General features: G+C 35.5%; 1 protein-coding gene across 3 annotated transcripts in view; it reads left to right on the top strand.

The window, feature by feature from the left end:
• Window positions 1-18,286, top strand: part of DYNC2H1 (dynein cytoplasmic 2 heavy chain 1) — a 385,810-nt gene that overhangs the window by 299,181 nt on the left and 68,343 nt on the right. For all 3 annotated transcript variants that reach the window (XM_070473685.1, XM_070473686.1, XM_020900373.2), the window contains one exon: window positions 9,694-9,903. In XM_070473685.1, the coding sequence (XP_070329786.1) occupies window positions 9,694-9,903 (210 nt within the window). The remainder of the gene's footprint in view (window positions 1-9,693; window positions 9,904-18,286) is intronic.

Below are 18,286 nucleotides of genomic sequence, written 5' to 3' on the forward strand. Positions count from 1 at the left end.
ATCTGGGCTGGATGAAACACAAGATGGGATCAACATTGTTGGGAGAAATACCAATAACCTCAGATATGCATATGACACCACCCTAGTGGCATAAAGTGAAGAGGGACTGAAGAGCGTCTTGATGAAAGTGAAAGAGAAGAGTGAAAAAAAATCTGGCTTATAACTCAACATTCAGAAAACTAAGATTGTGGCATCTGGTCCAATCATTTCATGGCAAATAGATGGGGAAAAAACAGAAACAGTGACAAACTTTATATTCTTGGGTTCCAAAATAACTGGGGCAGATGGTGACGGAGCCATAAAATTAAAAGACACTTGCTCCTTGGAAGAAAAGCTATGACCAACCTAGACAGTGTGTTAAAAAACAAGAGACATCACTTTGCTGACAGAGGTCCATCTAGTCAAGGCTATGATTTTTCCAGTGGTCATGTATGGATGTGAGAGTTGGACTATAAAGAAAGCTGAGCACCAAAGAACTGATGCTTCTGAACTGTGGTGCTGGAGAAGACTCTTGAGAGTCCCTTGGACCGCAAGGAGATCAAACCAGTCTATCCTAAAGGAGATCAGTCCTGAATATTCATTGGAAGGACGGATGCTAAACCTGAAACTCCAGTACTTTGGCCACCTGATGTGAAGAACTGACTCATTAGAAAAGCCCTGATGCTGGGAAAGATTGAGGGCAAGAGGAGAATGGGGCAGCAGAGGATGAGATACCATCATCAACTTAATGGACATGTTTGAGCAAACTCCGGTGATAGCAGAAAACAGGGAAGCCTGTGGTGCTGCAGTCCATTGTATAGCATAGTCAGACATGACCGAGCGACTGAGTAACAAGTCCCATTTGGCTCCTGGAGAGGTTTTTATTTACATACTAGAGTGTTGGTAAGATTTCCTAGGACATCCTCTTTGGAGGGGAACACAGCAACTTCCTTCTTCCTCTTTATAAGAAGAGAATAAGGTTAACCTCTTTGCCCATCCTTTGCACACCTTGCTCACGGAGTGTGTGCTGCTTGCATAGGATAACTGATCTGGCTGTCATTTGGTCACCCTGAAGGTAAGAACTGGAGCAAAGGTGGAGGAGCAGCGCATTATTTGCTGTGAGCTGATAAATAATCTCTCCCTAATCCAGAATGCTTTGTGTTAACATTTAAGATGAAATGAATAAAGATGAAGTTTTAAAAATCCAACACTCACTTGTTTAAATAATTATTTATCTCTTCTCAGATCGTAGTTGTAGTTGAGTGCACTTAGGAAGTTGCCTTGCTATTTTATTCAACATATTTAGTTGTTTTCAGCAGTATCTTAACTCTGCTAAAAACAGAAGCTGAAAGTCTGCTTCTGATTTTGAAAACATTGTAAGTTAACATGTGTCTTTTAAGTGATTATGCTTTGTAGACTCTCTTTTTCTGTTAAGTAATATTATGCAGTGTTGGACTTCAAAGTTTTTTTTTTTTTCCTCAGTGAATATCTGCACTGACTTGAAATGCTGACTGTTCCTTTTAGTCTTAAAATTATGAACCAGTTTGCTCATTATATTAGAACAGTTGGTCACTTCTCAAACTTTTAAGCAACACACTCGCACACACATACATACACAGAAGCATTTTATGCTGTTGTATTTATTGTGTTTCTAACAGTTAGTTGAACACACAAGAATGCCAAAAAGCATTCCACTGTCATGAAAATACATACATCATTTTTTAGGATAACATGAAAGGAAAGATAAACTACTCATTGTGGGTCCATTTTATAAAATATGCTCTATTTCCTCTAAACAGGTGTAAGTTTTCAAATTTGTGACATTTCTTAACATTCTTCATAATCTGCTCTTCTCGCTCCCTTTCTTTATATTGCTGAAACTGTTAAAAAAAAAGCTTCATACGAAATTCATGATGTTCCTGGCACATAGTAGTATTCTCGAATGTATTCATTTTTCCATTTAAGTATCATGATCTATGCAGATCTTTTAAACTGAGATTTTGTTATTACTCTGTTATTCTACTGTGTGCTGTGTGTTTAGTTGCTCAGCTGTGTCTGACTCTGTGCGACCCTATGGACGACTGTAGCCCACCAGTCCCCTCAGTCCATGGGGATTCTCCAGGCAAGAATACTGGAGTGGGTTGCCGTGCCCTCCTCCAGGGGATCTTCCCACCCCAGAAAGAATTTATGCTACTAAATTACCTCTTTTCTTGGTAGTTTGACAGAGCAGCAGAATCATTCCTCTAACCAAGTTATGGAGATCCTGGTGCTGCTGCTAAGTCACTTCAGTCATGTCTGATTCTGTGTGATCCTATGGACAGCAGCCCACCTGGCTCCTTTGTCCAGGGGATTCTCCAGGCAAGAATACTGGAGTGGGAGTTACGGAGCAGATAGCCTATTAAAGTCCTTCTCTAGAAATAAATGTGGTTTTATTAATATGCCATTTGTATATTAATCCATAGTTTTTTTTTAATTGCCGTTTTGTTTTACATACCCAAGTTATAAATGAATAATGACTTTCTATCAAAGACCCAAAAGATATAGAGAGATCTGAAGGTCCTGCTGAGTGATGACTGTCAGTCCTGTTCTTGTCTCCCGAGGGGCACCGTGTTTGGTGTCTATTAATATCACAGTATTGTAAGTAAAAGTTATGAAATTCTCAGGCTTGTAAAATTAGTAATTTGTATTTAATACCAAAGCTTCTTTCTACTAGCACTCACTAGCTTCATTTCAGTTTTTCTTTAGAAAGGTATAATAGCTTACAGTATGAGCTTCAGCGTAGCAACTCAAAGTACTTCCCTCTTGTGTCTTTCGGCACTGACCTTACTTGCTCTGCTAGTCACCAGCATCTCTCTTTCTCCTCCCACCCCCCGTATATGTATATATAGTTGTTGTTGTTGCTTAGTCACTAAGTCATGTCCAACTCTGTGCAGTCCCATGGACTATAGCTCGCCAGGCTCCTCTGTCCTTGGGAAGGAGCCTGGAGTAGGTTGCCGTTTTCTTCTCCAGAGGATCTTCCTGACTCAGGGCTTGAACCCACATCTTTTATCTCCATTGGCAGATGGATTCTTTACTACTGACCCGCCAGAGAAGTCCCACCATATATATGCACACACATATGTGTATGTGTGTGTGTGTGTTGTGCTAAGTTGCTTCAGTCATGTCCGACTCTCTGTGATGCTATGGACCACACTGTGTGACCTGCTAGGCTCCTTTGTCTATGGGATTGTCCAGGAATGAATACTGGAGTGGGTTACCATGCCCTTTTCTCCAGGGAATCTTCCCAACCCAGGGATTGAACCTGTATCTCTTACATCTCCTGCATTGCAGGTGATTTCTTTAGCACTAGTGCCACCAGAGAAGCATTATATATACACCATATATATATACATACACACATATATACACAACACACAGATATACATACACACATATATACACCCATATATATATATACACATATACACACATATATACACCCATATATATATATACACACACATATATACACATATACACACACACATATACCCATATATACACCCATATATATATATACACACACATATACACACATATATACTCATATATATACACACATATATACACAACACACACATATATATATACATATATACACCCATATATAGATATACACACATATATACACATATATACACAACACACAGATATACATACACACATATATACATACACACATATATACACCCATATATATATATACACATATACACACATATATACACCCATATATATATATATACACACATATATACACATATACACACACACACATATACCCATATATACACCCATATATATATATACACACACACATATACACACATATATACTCATATATATATACACATATATACACAACACACACACACATATACACATATATACACCCATATATATATATATATATATATATATATACACACATATATACACCCATATATATATATATACACACACATATATACACATATATACATACATATATATACACATATATACACCCATATATATATATACACATATATACATATATATACACAACACACAGATATATATACACATATATACACCCATATATAGATATACACGTATATATACATATATACACAGCACACACATATATATACATATATATACACCCATATATATATATACACATATACACACATATATATACACATATATACACCCATATATATATACACACACATATACACACATATATACACAACACACAGATATATATACACATATATACACCCATATATATATACACACATATACACACATATATACACATATATATACACACATATATACACAACACACACATATATATACACATATATACACCCATATATATATACACACATATATATACACATATATACACCCATATATATATACACACATATATACATATATATACACAACACACAGATATATATACGCATATATACACCCATATATAGATATACATGTATATATACATATATACACAGCACACAGATATATATACATATATATACACCCATATATATATATATACACATATACACACATATATATACACATATATACACCCATATATATATATACACACATATACACACATATATACACAACACACAGATATATATACACATATATACACCCATATATATATATACACACATATACACACATATATACACATATATATACACACATATATACACAACACACACATATATATACACATATATACACCCATATATATATACACACATATATATACACATATATACACAACACACACATATATATACACATATATACACCCATATATATATACACATACATATACACATATGCACAACACACACATATATATACATATATGTACACCCATATATATATATATATATATATACACACACATATACACAACACACACATATATATACATATATATAATCATTATAATATGCATGGTATGTATATTCTGAAAGGCTGATGCTGCACTGAAACTGGTATGATATATGTGTATGTATGCTTCATTTTTTATACAGCCTCTCTCTTTATTGTCAAAAAGTGACTGCATTGGTTCTCTACTTCATGATCTCTTCAGTTCAAGTGTAGTGAAAAGGAAGAGTCATCTGTTTATCAGAATATGCAGGCAAGATTCTTACTATGTTTTGTTATCTCTGTTTGGTAATCTGCCCGTCTCTCAGCCAGTGACTATGGTGAGGAATGGAGTGCTCTGATTATGATTATGATTATTATTCTAAGTCATATACTTAGAAGTTAACTAATTACCACTAATTACCACTAGTACCACCTGGGACTTCACTTCCCAGGTGGCACTGGTGGTAAAGAACCCGCCTACCATTGCAGGAGACTAAAGAGATGCAGGTTCAATCCCTGGGTCGGGAAGATCCCCTTGAGAAGGGCATGGCATCCCACTCCAGTATTCTTGCCTGGAGAATCCCGTGGACAGGGGAGCCTGGGGAACTATAGTCTATTGGGTCACCAAGTGTCGGACACGACTGAAGGGACCTAGTATGCACACAAGTCATACACCAGAGTCAGCTCTACCAGAACCACTTGGACTTAGAGATAGGAGATTTGTTTCTTCCCAGAGAGATATTAGGAAATTATCTGAAGTGGAATGAAGGATTACTGGAGGGCATAAGTAGAATTACTGCCACATGGAAATGAAGATAGTGCCCCTGTTTCTGTAACTCAGAGCCACCCCACCTTTCTTTCTGATGTTTCTCACTTCCTTTTTTGCTTTTTAAAATGATTGTGTGTTAAGTCTTTTAGTATCTTTTTTTTATTGTAAAAAACGTATCTTCAACAAAGACATGATCATATGACAAGGGGAGAAATATTTCTGTCCAGTTGTTGTTTATTGTTCTATGAGTCATAGACAAATACACACATAGAAACAACAGTTCACATCTTACTAATTTCATTGAACTGCAGATCTGGAAGGGACTCTGATGTTATCTAGAGCAGTATGTGAATCTCCATAATGCTTTGAATAAGTGGTAGTGTACCCGAGAGGTTGGCAAACTACAGCACATGGGCCAAATCTGAACTGCCGCCAGTTTCTGTAAATACAGATTTAGTGAAAGTCATCCTTACCTGTTTGTTCATACATTGTCTGTAGCTAAATTTACACTGTAACAGCCAGAGTTGATTTGTTATAACAAATTTTATGTCCCACAAAGTCTGACATTTGCTATTTGAATCTTTATGGAAAAACCTTCTAACCTTTACTCATTGCTTGAATTTCCTTTAGTGGCAAAAATTCTTTCTGAGAGGGGATCATTTTCAAAAAGCTTTAATTATTAAAACAACAGAGAGAGTCATACTTCTATGTGTCATCTGTTTTACTTATGTTTAAGTTAGTGTCTCGCTTAAGAAACTACTCTAGTTAAAACACAAAAATTCTGGATTAATACCTAAATTGTACCAAAGTGAGACTAGTTTCTTTCTTGCCCAAAAGATATTTCTTGCTTAATAGTTGTTTTTAAAAATCCACAGTCATTTCTTCTCCAGCAGCTTCATAATTAATGATTTTCTATGAATACACTAAGCTTTTTAATAATAAGATGAACTTTAAAATGTCAAAGATGTCCTTCCAAAGTACATGATTCAGCCAATTATACTTACTCATAAAAAAAAGTTTTTCTTATAATCAATTTACTAAAGCTATGGTTGCCATCCCTAGATAGTTTCAATGAAAAATGTCTTATAGTGATGTAATTTGCTCATGGCAATTTTAGCTACTTGAATTATAAATAAAACTTAATTTGAGGTTGTTTTAAGATTAATGTAACACTTTAACATGTTTCTACTGCTATAAATCTCTATACTTAACTCTTTCAGAATGTATACAATACCTATATTTATTTTTACAGCTAAAGTTGTCATATTAATTTTTAATAAAGCTTTATGAAGGGATGTAGGAAATGAATTATGTTATAAAATATAATATACTTTGATGTCTTCTGTATTTTTCTCATTCATTTATCACAACTTATATCACTTTGGGGCTTATTACCTTAATTTTTTTCATCTTCCATGAATCAAACACTTTTTTAAGACCCTACCGTATGCTGTTTTCTCCTGTTCTTCTGCTCTTATTGCTGAACTTGTGTCATTTTACTTGATAGTTTCTAGATCAACACTATGCAGTAGATACATCATGTGAAACACAAATAGAAGCCATACTTGCACTTTAAAACTTTCTAGCAGTCATATCCAAAAAAGTATTAAGAAATGAAATTAATAATGTATTTTGTTTAACCTAATGTATTCAAAATATTAGCATTTCAACAGATGATCAGTATAAAAATTATTAATGTGGTATTTTACATCCTTTATTTCATATTAAGTCTTTGAAATTCAGTTGGTATTTTACACTTACTGCATATCTCTAGACCATAGTTCTTATCTGAACTCTTATTTCAATTTTAAGTAGTTTTGATAGGTACTGTCTTAAATCAACTTTTTAAAAAGTTCAGTACACTAAGTTTTCTAATTTCTTGCACCATAAATAAATGGAATCTTGTTTGAATGATCTAAGATTCCATTTTTGTGTGTTCTTCTTCTATAAAGTATCAGTGTGAACAGTGCAGATTTGACTCATCAGTTTAATAGAATGGATAAAATCTATAAACTAAATTGTTATTCAGTAATCTTTACCAAGAGGCTCTTGATGAAAGTGGAAGAGGAGAGTGAGAAAGTTGGCTTAAAACTCAGCATTCAAAAAACTAAGATCATGGCATCTGGACCCATCACTTCATGGCAAATAGATGGGGAAACAATGGAAACCATGACAGGCTTTTATTTTCTTGGGCTCCGAAATCACTGCAGATGGTGACTGCAGCCATGACACCCAAAGACGCTTGTTCCTTGGAAGAAAAGCTGTGACCAACTTACACAGTATGTTAAAAAGCAGAGACATTTCTTTGCTGACAAAGGTCCATATAGCTAAAGCTATGGATTTTCCAATAGTCATGTATGGATGTGAGAGTTGGACCATAAAGAAAGCTGAGCACTGAAAAATTGATGTTTTTGAACTGTGGTGTTGGAGAAGACTCTTGAAAGTCCCTTGAACTACAAGGAGATCCAGCCAGTCCATCCTAAAGGAGATCAGTCCTGAATATTCACTGCAAGGACTGATGCTGAAGCTGAAGCTCCAATAGTTTGACCACCTGATGCGATGAGCTGACTCATTTGAAAAGCCCCTGATGCTGGGAGGGATTGGGGGCAGGAGCAGAAAGGGGATGACAGAGGATGAAATGGTTGGAGGGCGTCACTGACTCGATGGACATGAGTTTGGGTAAACTCCAGGAGTTCGTGATGGACAGGGAGGCCTGGCGTGCTGCTGTCCATAGCGTAGCAGAGTTGGACATGACTGAGCGACTGAACTGAACTGAATCTTTACCAATCTTAGCATAAGATTGATAAAGATTTAATTACCACATATTATTCACTTCCAGGAATGGTTTTTAATATGAGGAATTATGGAAAGTCTATAATCTAATTTTATGTCAGTTTTATAACTTGATTAAGGTTGGAGGTGTGTTAAGTATTATTTATTTCATGCTCTGGTTCAAATAATTTCAGTCTGGGGGTAATATTTATAGTTAATTTTAGTAATATATGCTTTTTCTGTTCTAGATTTAGAGTTCACCACTGTGTACTTTTATGGGTACATTTATGTACATTTTTATGTCTATCAAAAGTGATTCCAACAGCTTTAGTATTTTAAATGTAGTATTAATACAAATAAAATTCCTAAATTTGAACTCATAGCCTGAATCTATTTTCAGGAATGACTTCATGCCAGTAAAATTTATTTCATAATTATTTATGTAATGGCTAGATCTTCATATTATGATATTAAATCATCATACCAACAACATGAAAAGCAGGCAGTGCTCTCATGGGATATGGGAAGGTGACAACCACTGGAACAAGAAGAGGGGCCCCCTCATTAGGATTGTAAGCAGACTCTATAGAGGAAATTAGGAAAATGGATGGTAGGCAAGAGTGCAGACTTCCCAGTGTTGTCTCTTTGAGAGTTTTTGACATTTAGAATACTAATGAAGGTGATTTTTTTTTTCCTCTTAACTGTGTAGACTGTTTGGAAATGGCTGAGATTCCTTGATTTTTCTTAATTTGAGAAGACCCAAGTTCCGCGTATCAGAGCCTCTCTTAAAGTCTAGATGTAGAAATGAACACTAAGATATAATATTCACTGGTACAAGATCTTTAATGTACTTTTTAAAGTTTACATGCAGGTAATTTTCAAACTGAAATGAATATTTGCTCACATAGTTCTCAAGGCCGTGATTCCTTCTGCGTTCCTTGTAGCGATCGAGTGGGGGTTTAGCTGTGCTACTCTCTCTGCACTGGCTCACAGCGTGCCGTTCTTAGACTTGCCAGCCGTATCGACTGCCGCGTTCCCGTTCTCAGTTCCCACTGTCACCCCATTGAAGTGTGTGAAGTCCAGAATTCTTTTCCCATGTATTTACGGGTTTGATAAATTTGGCCATTCATAAGAGAGTATTTCAAAACAAGTATACCAACAAAAGGTTTAAATAACTTTTGAATGTTTTGATATATTTGTGTTACTTTTCAGCAAATATTACATGATACATTTTCTTTTAGAATTCAAACCTGATTCATCAGAAATTGTTGCCTCCTAATGATCGACAAGGATCTCCAATATTATCCTTCATCATTCTTGAACAATTCAATGCCATCCGCTTAGTACAGAGTGTCCATCAGTCTCTTGCTGCTCTCAGCAAAGTCATCAGAGGAACCACCTTATTGAGTTCAGAAGTACAAAAATTGGCAAGTGCTTTATTAAACCAAAAGGTAAGCCAGTATTAAATATGTGTGTTTTATTTTCATTAATGTAAGTGACTCCTCCATCTTATATACCTTTATTAGAAGTCTTACAATTTACAGTAACAGAAAATCCAACTTAAACTAGCTTAGTATGAAAATCGCTCAGTCATGTCCAACTCTGTGGCCCCATGGACTATACAGTCCATGGGATTCTCCAGGCCAGGATACTGGAGTGGGTGGCTTTTCCCTTCTCTAGAGTAAAGTAGCTTAAGCCACATAGAATTAATTGGCTGTTTAACTGAAGGATCCAAGGGTAGCTGCATTAAATCAGCTTGATGTAGCTTAAAATTGTCATTAGGATCTCAGCTTGTGTTATTTATCCACCTCTCTAGTCATAGTGTGTGTGTGTGTGAGTGTGTGTCTCTCTGTCTGTCTGTCTCTGTGTATGTGTATGTATGCATCTTCCATAACAACTTCACTTTTGGGTGGGTCGTCTACACATGGTGGTCTCCCAGGAGTTCAAGTCTTATGTTTTCTAAGTCTGAGAGAAAGAATACCTGTTTCTTGGCAACTCAAGCAAAAATCTTGGGATTAACTTTGCTTCAAACTGAATGGCTTGTGTTTTATGCCTGGTCCTTTAGTAGTTCTGTGTGCAAAGGTCTCACTGGCTGGGGCTTCAGCCAAATGCATCTCCCAGAATCTGGGGAGGGATTCTGCTCCATCTGTAATATGTGTACTGCAAGTAAGGGAAGGATACTTCCATCTTAAGCAGAGGAAAAGGAAATCAACACATCCCTTGCTAAGTAATTGGACTATTATAAATGACATTAAAATCCATGTTATTTCGTATCTATTGGATAAAAACAAAGCATTCAGAGTATCTTATGTAGATTCACTTTAGCTAATTTGGAGAATATAGACTTTGCAGAACCTAGCATTTGGAGATTTTACTAGGGCTCTGTAGGAATTTAGAAAGAAAAAATGTTTTTTTTTTTTCCTGCTGTTTACCCTCAATATAGAGAAACTGATAATCAACGTGAAAGTCTTCTCTGAAAATAAAAGATAGGCTTCCTAGAACTGCCTGTATCTTACTCCCTAACATAAAAAGATTTCTGTTTTAATTCAGGCTTCTATAACAAATTAACATAGAATGAATGACTTAAGCAACAAGTATTTATTTCTCACAATTCTGGAGGCTGGAAAGTTGAAGACTGAGTTACTGCTAGATCTGGTGTCCGGTGAGACCTGCTTTCTAATTTGCTGATGGCTGTCTTCTTGCTATGCCCTCACAGGGTATAGAGAAATAAGAGAAAATGCAAACTCTCTCCTGTCTCTCCTTCTGAGGCCAATTCCATCATAAAGGCTCCACTCTTAGGACCTAATTACCTCCCCCAGACCTCACCTGTGTGGCCTAATTACCTCCCCCAGACCTTAGCTTCAGGATCATGACAGCAGGGTTCAGCGTTTCAACATACATATTTTGGGGGGATAGAAACTTTCAGCCCATCTTAACATTCTTTGTTCACATATACAAAAAGATCTATTCCAGGGGCTTTCTTGGAGATCCAGTGGTTACATACAATTCCCCGCTTCTACTGAAATGGGGGCAAGTTTGATCCTAACTAAGATCTTGCGTGTCACAGAGTATGGCCCAAAAAATTCAACATAAGAAATCAATAAATAAATTTTTTTTAAAATTAAAAAAAAAGACGTAGCAACTGTATGTTCCTCTTTTCTTTACCCTGGAAAAAAGAGTCTCAGCTTTGCATTGTGTTTTTTTGTGTGTAGATTTCTATCTCTGTTAATCATTTGTGGTTGTCGGAGTGGTGTAGTACTGTACTGGATGACAAATTGTAACTAATTTGTTTCCAATTTAAAGTAGATATATTATCAATCATGAAAGCTTCATGACACAGTGAAGTAGCCAGTGGTAAAGTGTTCTAGGAACTTTAAAATTACATTAATTAACTCATTTAATCACCACATTAACAGTACGAGATGGTGCTATGTTATCCCCATTTACTGTGAGGAACCTGGGGCAGAGGAGCGTTAAATCATTTAACCAGTCACACAATGAGTAATTTACACAGTCAGGATTTGAATCTAGACAGGTCTGGTTGTCATTATAAATGTAAATTAATTTAAATTTACTTGTGAAAAGATAAATACTCATGAGAGTGTATATCTTTAAATCCAACTACCTGTTGTATATGGGTAAAACGTATGGTACAGACAGTTAGAGCTGCATCGAGAGTGAGAGGAGGCTGGTGATGCTGGAAGAACATGGCTTGGCAGAAGAGAACAGTAAGCCCAGTGGATCTGGTATACAGCGAAGTGTAGTAAAACTAAGGTTGCATCAGATTTCTGAGGGCTTTAAAGCCAAAGAGAAGAGTTTGGATTAAATGTTATAGGAAACAAGAATATTTTCATGTAAATATAATGTAATAAAGAAGCTAGGAATGTGGCTTACAGAATAGGTCTGCCTGTTTCATTCTTTTCTGCCAGTTAATAGCTGTGTGACTTTGGACAGGTCACTTAAACCTCTCTAAACTTTCTCATATGTCAGATGAGAATAATAAAGGGACCCACATCATTTGATTGTTGTGAAAGTTAAATTGTTACCATGGATAAAGTGCTTGAGGATTCTATGTGATATTAATGAAAAATATGAAAGGTAATGACAAATGTGATTTCTTGTTTTGTTTCTGCTGTTAACCATTTGGGTAATCTTTGACATACACATTTGAAGAAATGGATAGATTATTTTTATGACTGTAATGTAATATGGTTTACAATAGATCTTATTGAAAGATAGCAAAAAAACTAAATGGTTTTGTTATATGAAACATGTTCCTTGAATAAGACCAAAGAATGATATTTTAGGGAAGGGTTCTAGATTACTAATAGTTTATAACATTTCATCTTTACCTCAGCCCATTAAACTCTGCTAAGTGTTTCTCTACTTGATGTAGGATCTGATGACTTATTTCTTAAAACTATGTTTATGTAAGATATGTGAAATCTCATTGTTAATTATTGTGTTCTACATTACACTTTGACTTAAGAAATATAGCCTCTAAAATGTGACCATTTTTTAAATATTTGTATAATTTGCCTGAAAGTGAATTTGTTAAAATTCTTTCTAAGGATAAATAATGTGCTTTGTGAAGCACATGTAAATTATATCACAGATAGTATCTTTGGAAATATTTCAGGGTGTTTGGTAAAGCTCAAATAAGACAAGGCTGACTTTCACTGGGATAAGATCAGTAAAACAGTTTCTGACATTTACTTTCTAATGCATTTTACCAAAAATTTGAATCTAGTACTGTCCCATTTATTTCAGGATAAAAATTTAATGTTTTATTACATTTGAATGTGACAGGTTCTGAATTATGTGATATTACTTAATGTAATTTAGGAAATATTTCAGTACTTGACATTTTCTTTACAGTGTCTGAAATGATTGGAGTAAGACTTTTCCTAGGGAGAATTATGACATTTTTTTCCTTGACACATTTCTGGTGATCTATTGAAACTTTTTTGTAAAAAATCACTGTACTTATAATATGCTTGTTAGGACATGATATTGTAAAATATTGTTATTCTTCCTTTATATATTAGGACATAGGCTTTTAATCATAATTTAGAAGATAAGCAAAAGTCGGGAAGATACACCACTCAATTACCTCATCTTTCTTGCTAAATAATCACTACGTGAATTACCATTTTGCAGAAATTAATAGATTGTGTTGTTTTAAAAAAAGATTGTTTTAATAGTATCTCTTTAAAGGCAGTGTAGGTATTTCCTGTATATTTCAGTCTGTCATAACGTATTAGGTGGTAACACTAAAGCTTTTAAATTTTTTAAAGCAAGGAGTCACTCAATAGTACAGCAAAATTGCTAATAGATCTTGACTCATTAAGGTTCCAGACAACTGGTGTTTAACCTTTTATCAAATTAGTGACACTTTTAAAACTTGAAGGAAAGAGCTACACTTTAAAAAAATACACATGTGCACACGCACACGCGCGCGCGCACACACACACACGCGCACACACACACACACAAACTTTATTAATATCTCCTCTAAGAGTTACGAGCTCCTCTGTTCGACATGTTCTTCCTTTCACTCCTTTCTCTGCCACGGTCTTCTTTAAGCAGTGTCTCTCAAAGTACGGTCTCCAGACAATGACATTGGTATCATCTGAGAACTTGGTAAAATCACAGATTCTCAGGACCCACCCCCGACTAATTGATCCTAAATTCTGAACGTGTCGCCCTGCGCTCTGTGTTTTGTCAGACCCTTGGGTGAGCCTGCTGCCTGCGGAGGTTTCAGAAATGCTGCCTTGTAGACGTCTCGTCAGAAAGGGCAGCAGCACCATCCCCACACCACTCTGTTACCATCTGTGCAAGCTCCGTTATCCATCTTCCAGGCTTTGGGGGAAAAGAAAAGATAAAATGGTTCTTATTAAATGGTTGGAGACCTCATCTTTTCTTAAAGGCCCGCCTTTTCAAATTTACCTACCTTCACACAAATAAGTTCCAAGAAAAGTCATACCCAAGCTATTTTACCCAATGATAAATATTCATGTTGAATAATTTGCATTTGTCCATTAGAATAAAATGGTAGCTTATGTTTCATGTAACACTGCCAGTTATGGAGCCCTTGTGTGCCCTCATCTGATTTTCTACCCTTGTCATCTCCCTTTTATTTCTGTTAGGAAACCAAAGCTGAAAGGGGTTGCTAAGCTGGTGAAGCGTCAGAGCCCATACTGCAGTCCTGATGTTGTTTCCTAGTTCAGTGTTCTTTCTGTTTCATCCCTCATTGAATGTTTTGTTAATTTAACCATGCGGCTAAATGGTAGTCTTTGTTCTGAGAGGCAGTGATTAGCTTTGTGAAGAATGAACTCCACATACTTATCTCCAAAGGCCTACCAAATATTAGCATAGAATTCCCCCACCTCCTCATTTCTAGCTTTACTTATAATCAAAAATTAATTATATGTACTTTTATTAATAAATGGAAATCAGTTCCTGTTGATCTATGTAAGAACAAAGGGGCCTTCATACACCCCATCCCTAACTTAAAACCTTCATTTGCCATAGTAGAATATACTTAGATGAACTTAGATGAAATGTAGAAATTCCTTGAAAATTACTAATTACCAAAGCTCAGTCAAGAAGAAATAGGTAACTTATGTATCTATTAAGGAAGTTGAATTTGTTATTAAAAACCTTTCCACAAAGAGAGCACCTAGAATTCACTGGTGAAGTCTAACAAAAATATAAGGAAGAAATAATATCAATTCTGTAAACTATTTTAGAAAATAGAAGAGGCAGGAATACTTCCCTGCTTTTTTGTGAGACTAGCATTACCTGATAATAAAACCTAACAAAGACATCATAATAAAAGAAATCTACAGACTGAGTTCCTTCATGAATATAGATACTAAAATTGTCACCACGATATTAGCAAATTGAATTCAAAATAATGAATAACCAAGTGGAGTTTATCTTAAATTTGAATTAATGAAAAATCAATATTATTTACCATTTTAATAACTAATTTTAGAAATCATTATTAATAGATGCAGAAAAGGCATTTGACAAAATTCAGCATCCAGTCATGACAACCTGAATTCTAGGTGAACCTTCTTAACCAGAGAAAAGGCATCTATGAACAGACTATAGCTAATATAGGAGTAAAAGACTGAATGTTTTTCTCTGAAGACTGGGCATAGGATATTGAGGTCCTGTCTCACTGGTTTCAGCATTATATTGAAGGCCCTACCTAGTGCACCATGTTAAGAAAAGGAAATAGAAGGCATGCACACTGGAAGGGAAGAAGGACAGCTGTCTGTTTTTTGCAGAGCTTATGGTCAGCTACTCTCAAGATCTTAAGAAATCTGAAAGCTATCTAAAAGGCTAGGAAGAGAGTTTCAGTAAATGTATTAAAAATGTAGTGTGTATCCTGGAAAAAAAAACTATTGAAAATTGAAATGTAAAAGTATCATTTGTAATAATATCAGGAAGATGACGTATCAGGATAAAACTGACAAAAGATGTGTAAAGCTTCTATGCACAGTGAAAACTACAAAACACTGGTGAGTGAAACTTAAAAAGACCTAAACAAAGGGAAACATGCCCTGAAAGGTATACTGTGGTCACACGTCAGGTTACTCAGTGTTGTTAAGATGTTAGTCTTTTCCAGACTGATCCTGAGATGCCACACAGACACAATTAAAAAAATTTAAAAATAACCTGTGTAGAACTTTTTTTTTAGTGATGGAGAATTTGTTTCAAATAAAATGCAAAAGACCTGGTGTAGCCTACACAATTTTGAAAACAAAGAGCAAAGTGGAAGATCTTACTTTTCATGATTTGAAGACTAATTAAGATATCATACTCAAGGCAGTGTGCTAATGGTATAAAGATAGATATATAGCTCAGTAAAATGGAATAAGGAGTTCAAAAATAGACTCAGAGATAAATAATCAATTGATTTTCACCAAATATCCTAGGGCAATTAAATGAAGAAATGAAAATCTCTTTAACAAATGGTAGTAGAACAATTAAATAGCCAAAACCCTAATAATAATAATGCATACACCTGTACCTCCAAACATATAAAAAAATTATCCCCAAATTGATCACACTGTTAAGAAAATGAAATGTAAGCCACAGACTAGGAGAAAGATGTGCAAGACATACACCCAACCAAAGAATATGTATATGTATGGAAATATTAAAAAGAAATCAATTCAAATTGGAAAGACAAACATCCCAATTTTATAAATGAGAAAAAAGATTTGAATAGACACCTTATCAAGAAAATATACATATATTTACTTACACCAACATGACCTGGCCTAAATGAATTTATCACAGGAAACAATACAGAAAGAATCCATGAAATCATAAAATCTTAACAAATGTAAAAGCATAGAGTTTTTTTGAACATTATTTTGAAATAAATTTCACAGAAGTAAATATACATTTGATCTGCTTTTATTAGATTTTATTAGATGAAAAAAAATTTAGGCTATCACTGTATGTACTGAACATCCTTGAAGATAAGCTTAATCATCTTTCCCAAAACTTCATTATAAATATTTTTAATACTTGCAAGTGTATGTGTATGCCATGCTGGGGATATTGTTACATAATGGAATGACAGATTTTAAACATTTGTTTTAAAATGTATGTACATTTTGAATAGAGTTTATCGTTCTCCACCAATAGCCATTTTTTATCATCAGTTCTTTCCTCAAGGTGCCTTTAAAATGATTTTGGTATGCCATACAAAACCATCCCCAAGAAAAAGAAATGCAAAAAGACAAAATGGTTATCTGAGGAGGCCTTACAAATAGCTGAGAAAAGAAGAGAAGCGAAATGTAAAGGAAAAGAGGAAAGATATGCCCAACTGAATACAGAGTTCCGAAGAATAGCAAGGAGAGATAAGAAAGACTTCCTAAGTGATCAATGCAAAGAAATAGAGGAAAACAACAGAATGGGAAAGACTAGAGAGCTCTTCAAGAAACTTGGAGATACCAAAGGAACATTTCATGCAAAGATGGGCTCAATGAAGGACAGAAATGGTGTGGACCTAACAGAAGAAGAAGAGATTAAGGAGAGGTGGCAAGAAGACACAGAAGAACTGTACAAAAAACAGCTTAATGACCGGGATAACCACGATGGTGGGATCGCTCACCTAAAGCCAGAAATCCTGGAGTGTGAAGTCAAGTGGGCCTTAGGAAGCATCACTACAAACAAAGCTAGTGGAGGTGATGGAATTCCAGCTGAGCTATTTCAAAACCTAAAAGATGATGCTGTTTGAAGCACTGCACTCATATGGCAGCAAATTTGGAAAACTCAGTAGTGGCCACAGGACTCAAAAAGGTTAGTTTTCATTTCAATCCCAAAGAAAGGCAATGCCAAAGAATGCTCAAACTATCATATAATTGTGCTCATTTCACATGCCAGCAAGGTAATACTCAAAATTCTTCAAGCTAGGCTTCAACAGTATGTGAACCGAGATATTCCAGATGTACAAGCTAGATTTAGAAAAGGCAGAGGAACCAGAGATCAAATTGCCAACATCCATTGGATGGGCTTCCCTCATAGCTCAGTTGGTAAAGAATCCGCCTGCAATGCAGGAGACCCCAATTCAGTTCCTGGGTCAGGAAGATCTGCTGGAAAAGTGACAGGCTACCCACTCCAGTATTCTTGGACTTCCCTTGTGGCTCAGCTGGTGAAGAATCTGCCCGCAATACGGGAGACCTGAGTTCCATCCTTGGATTGGGAAGATACCCTGGAGAAGAGAAAGGCTACCCACTCCAAAACATTTGAGTCACAGGTGGGGCAAATGGTAAAGAACCCACCTGCCAATGCAGGAGACGTAAGAGA

This window comes from Odocoileus virginianus, chromosome 10 (assembly GCF_023699985.2).
Source record: "Odocoileus virginianus isolate 20LAN1187 ecotype Illinois chromosome 10, Ovbor_1.2, whole genome shotgun sequence".
Taxonomy (NCBI): Eukaryota; Metazoa; Chordata; class Mammalia; order Artiodactyla; family Cervidae; genus Odocoileus; species Odocoileus virginianus.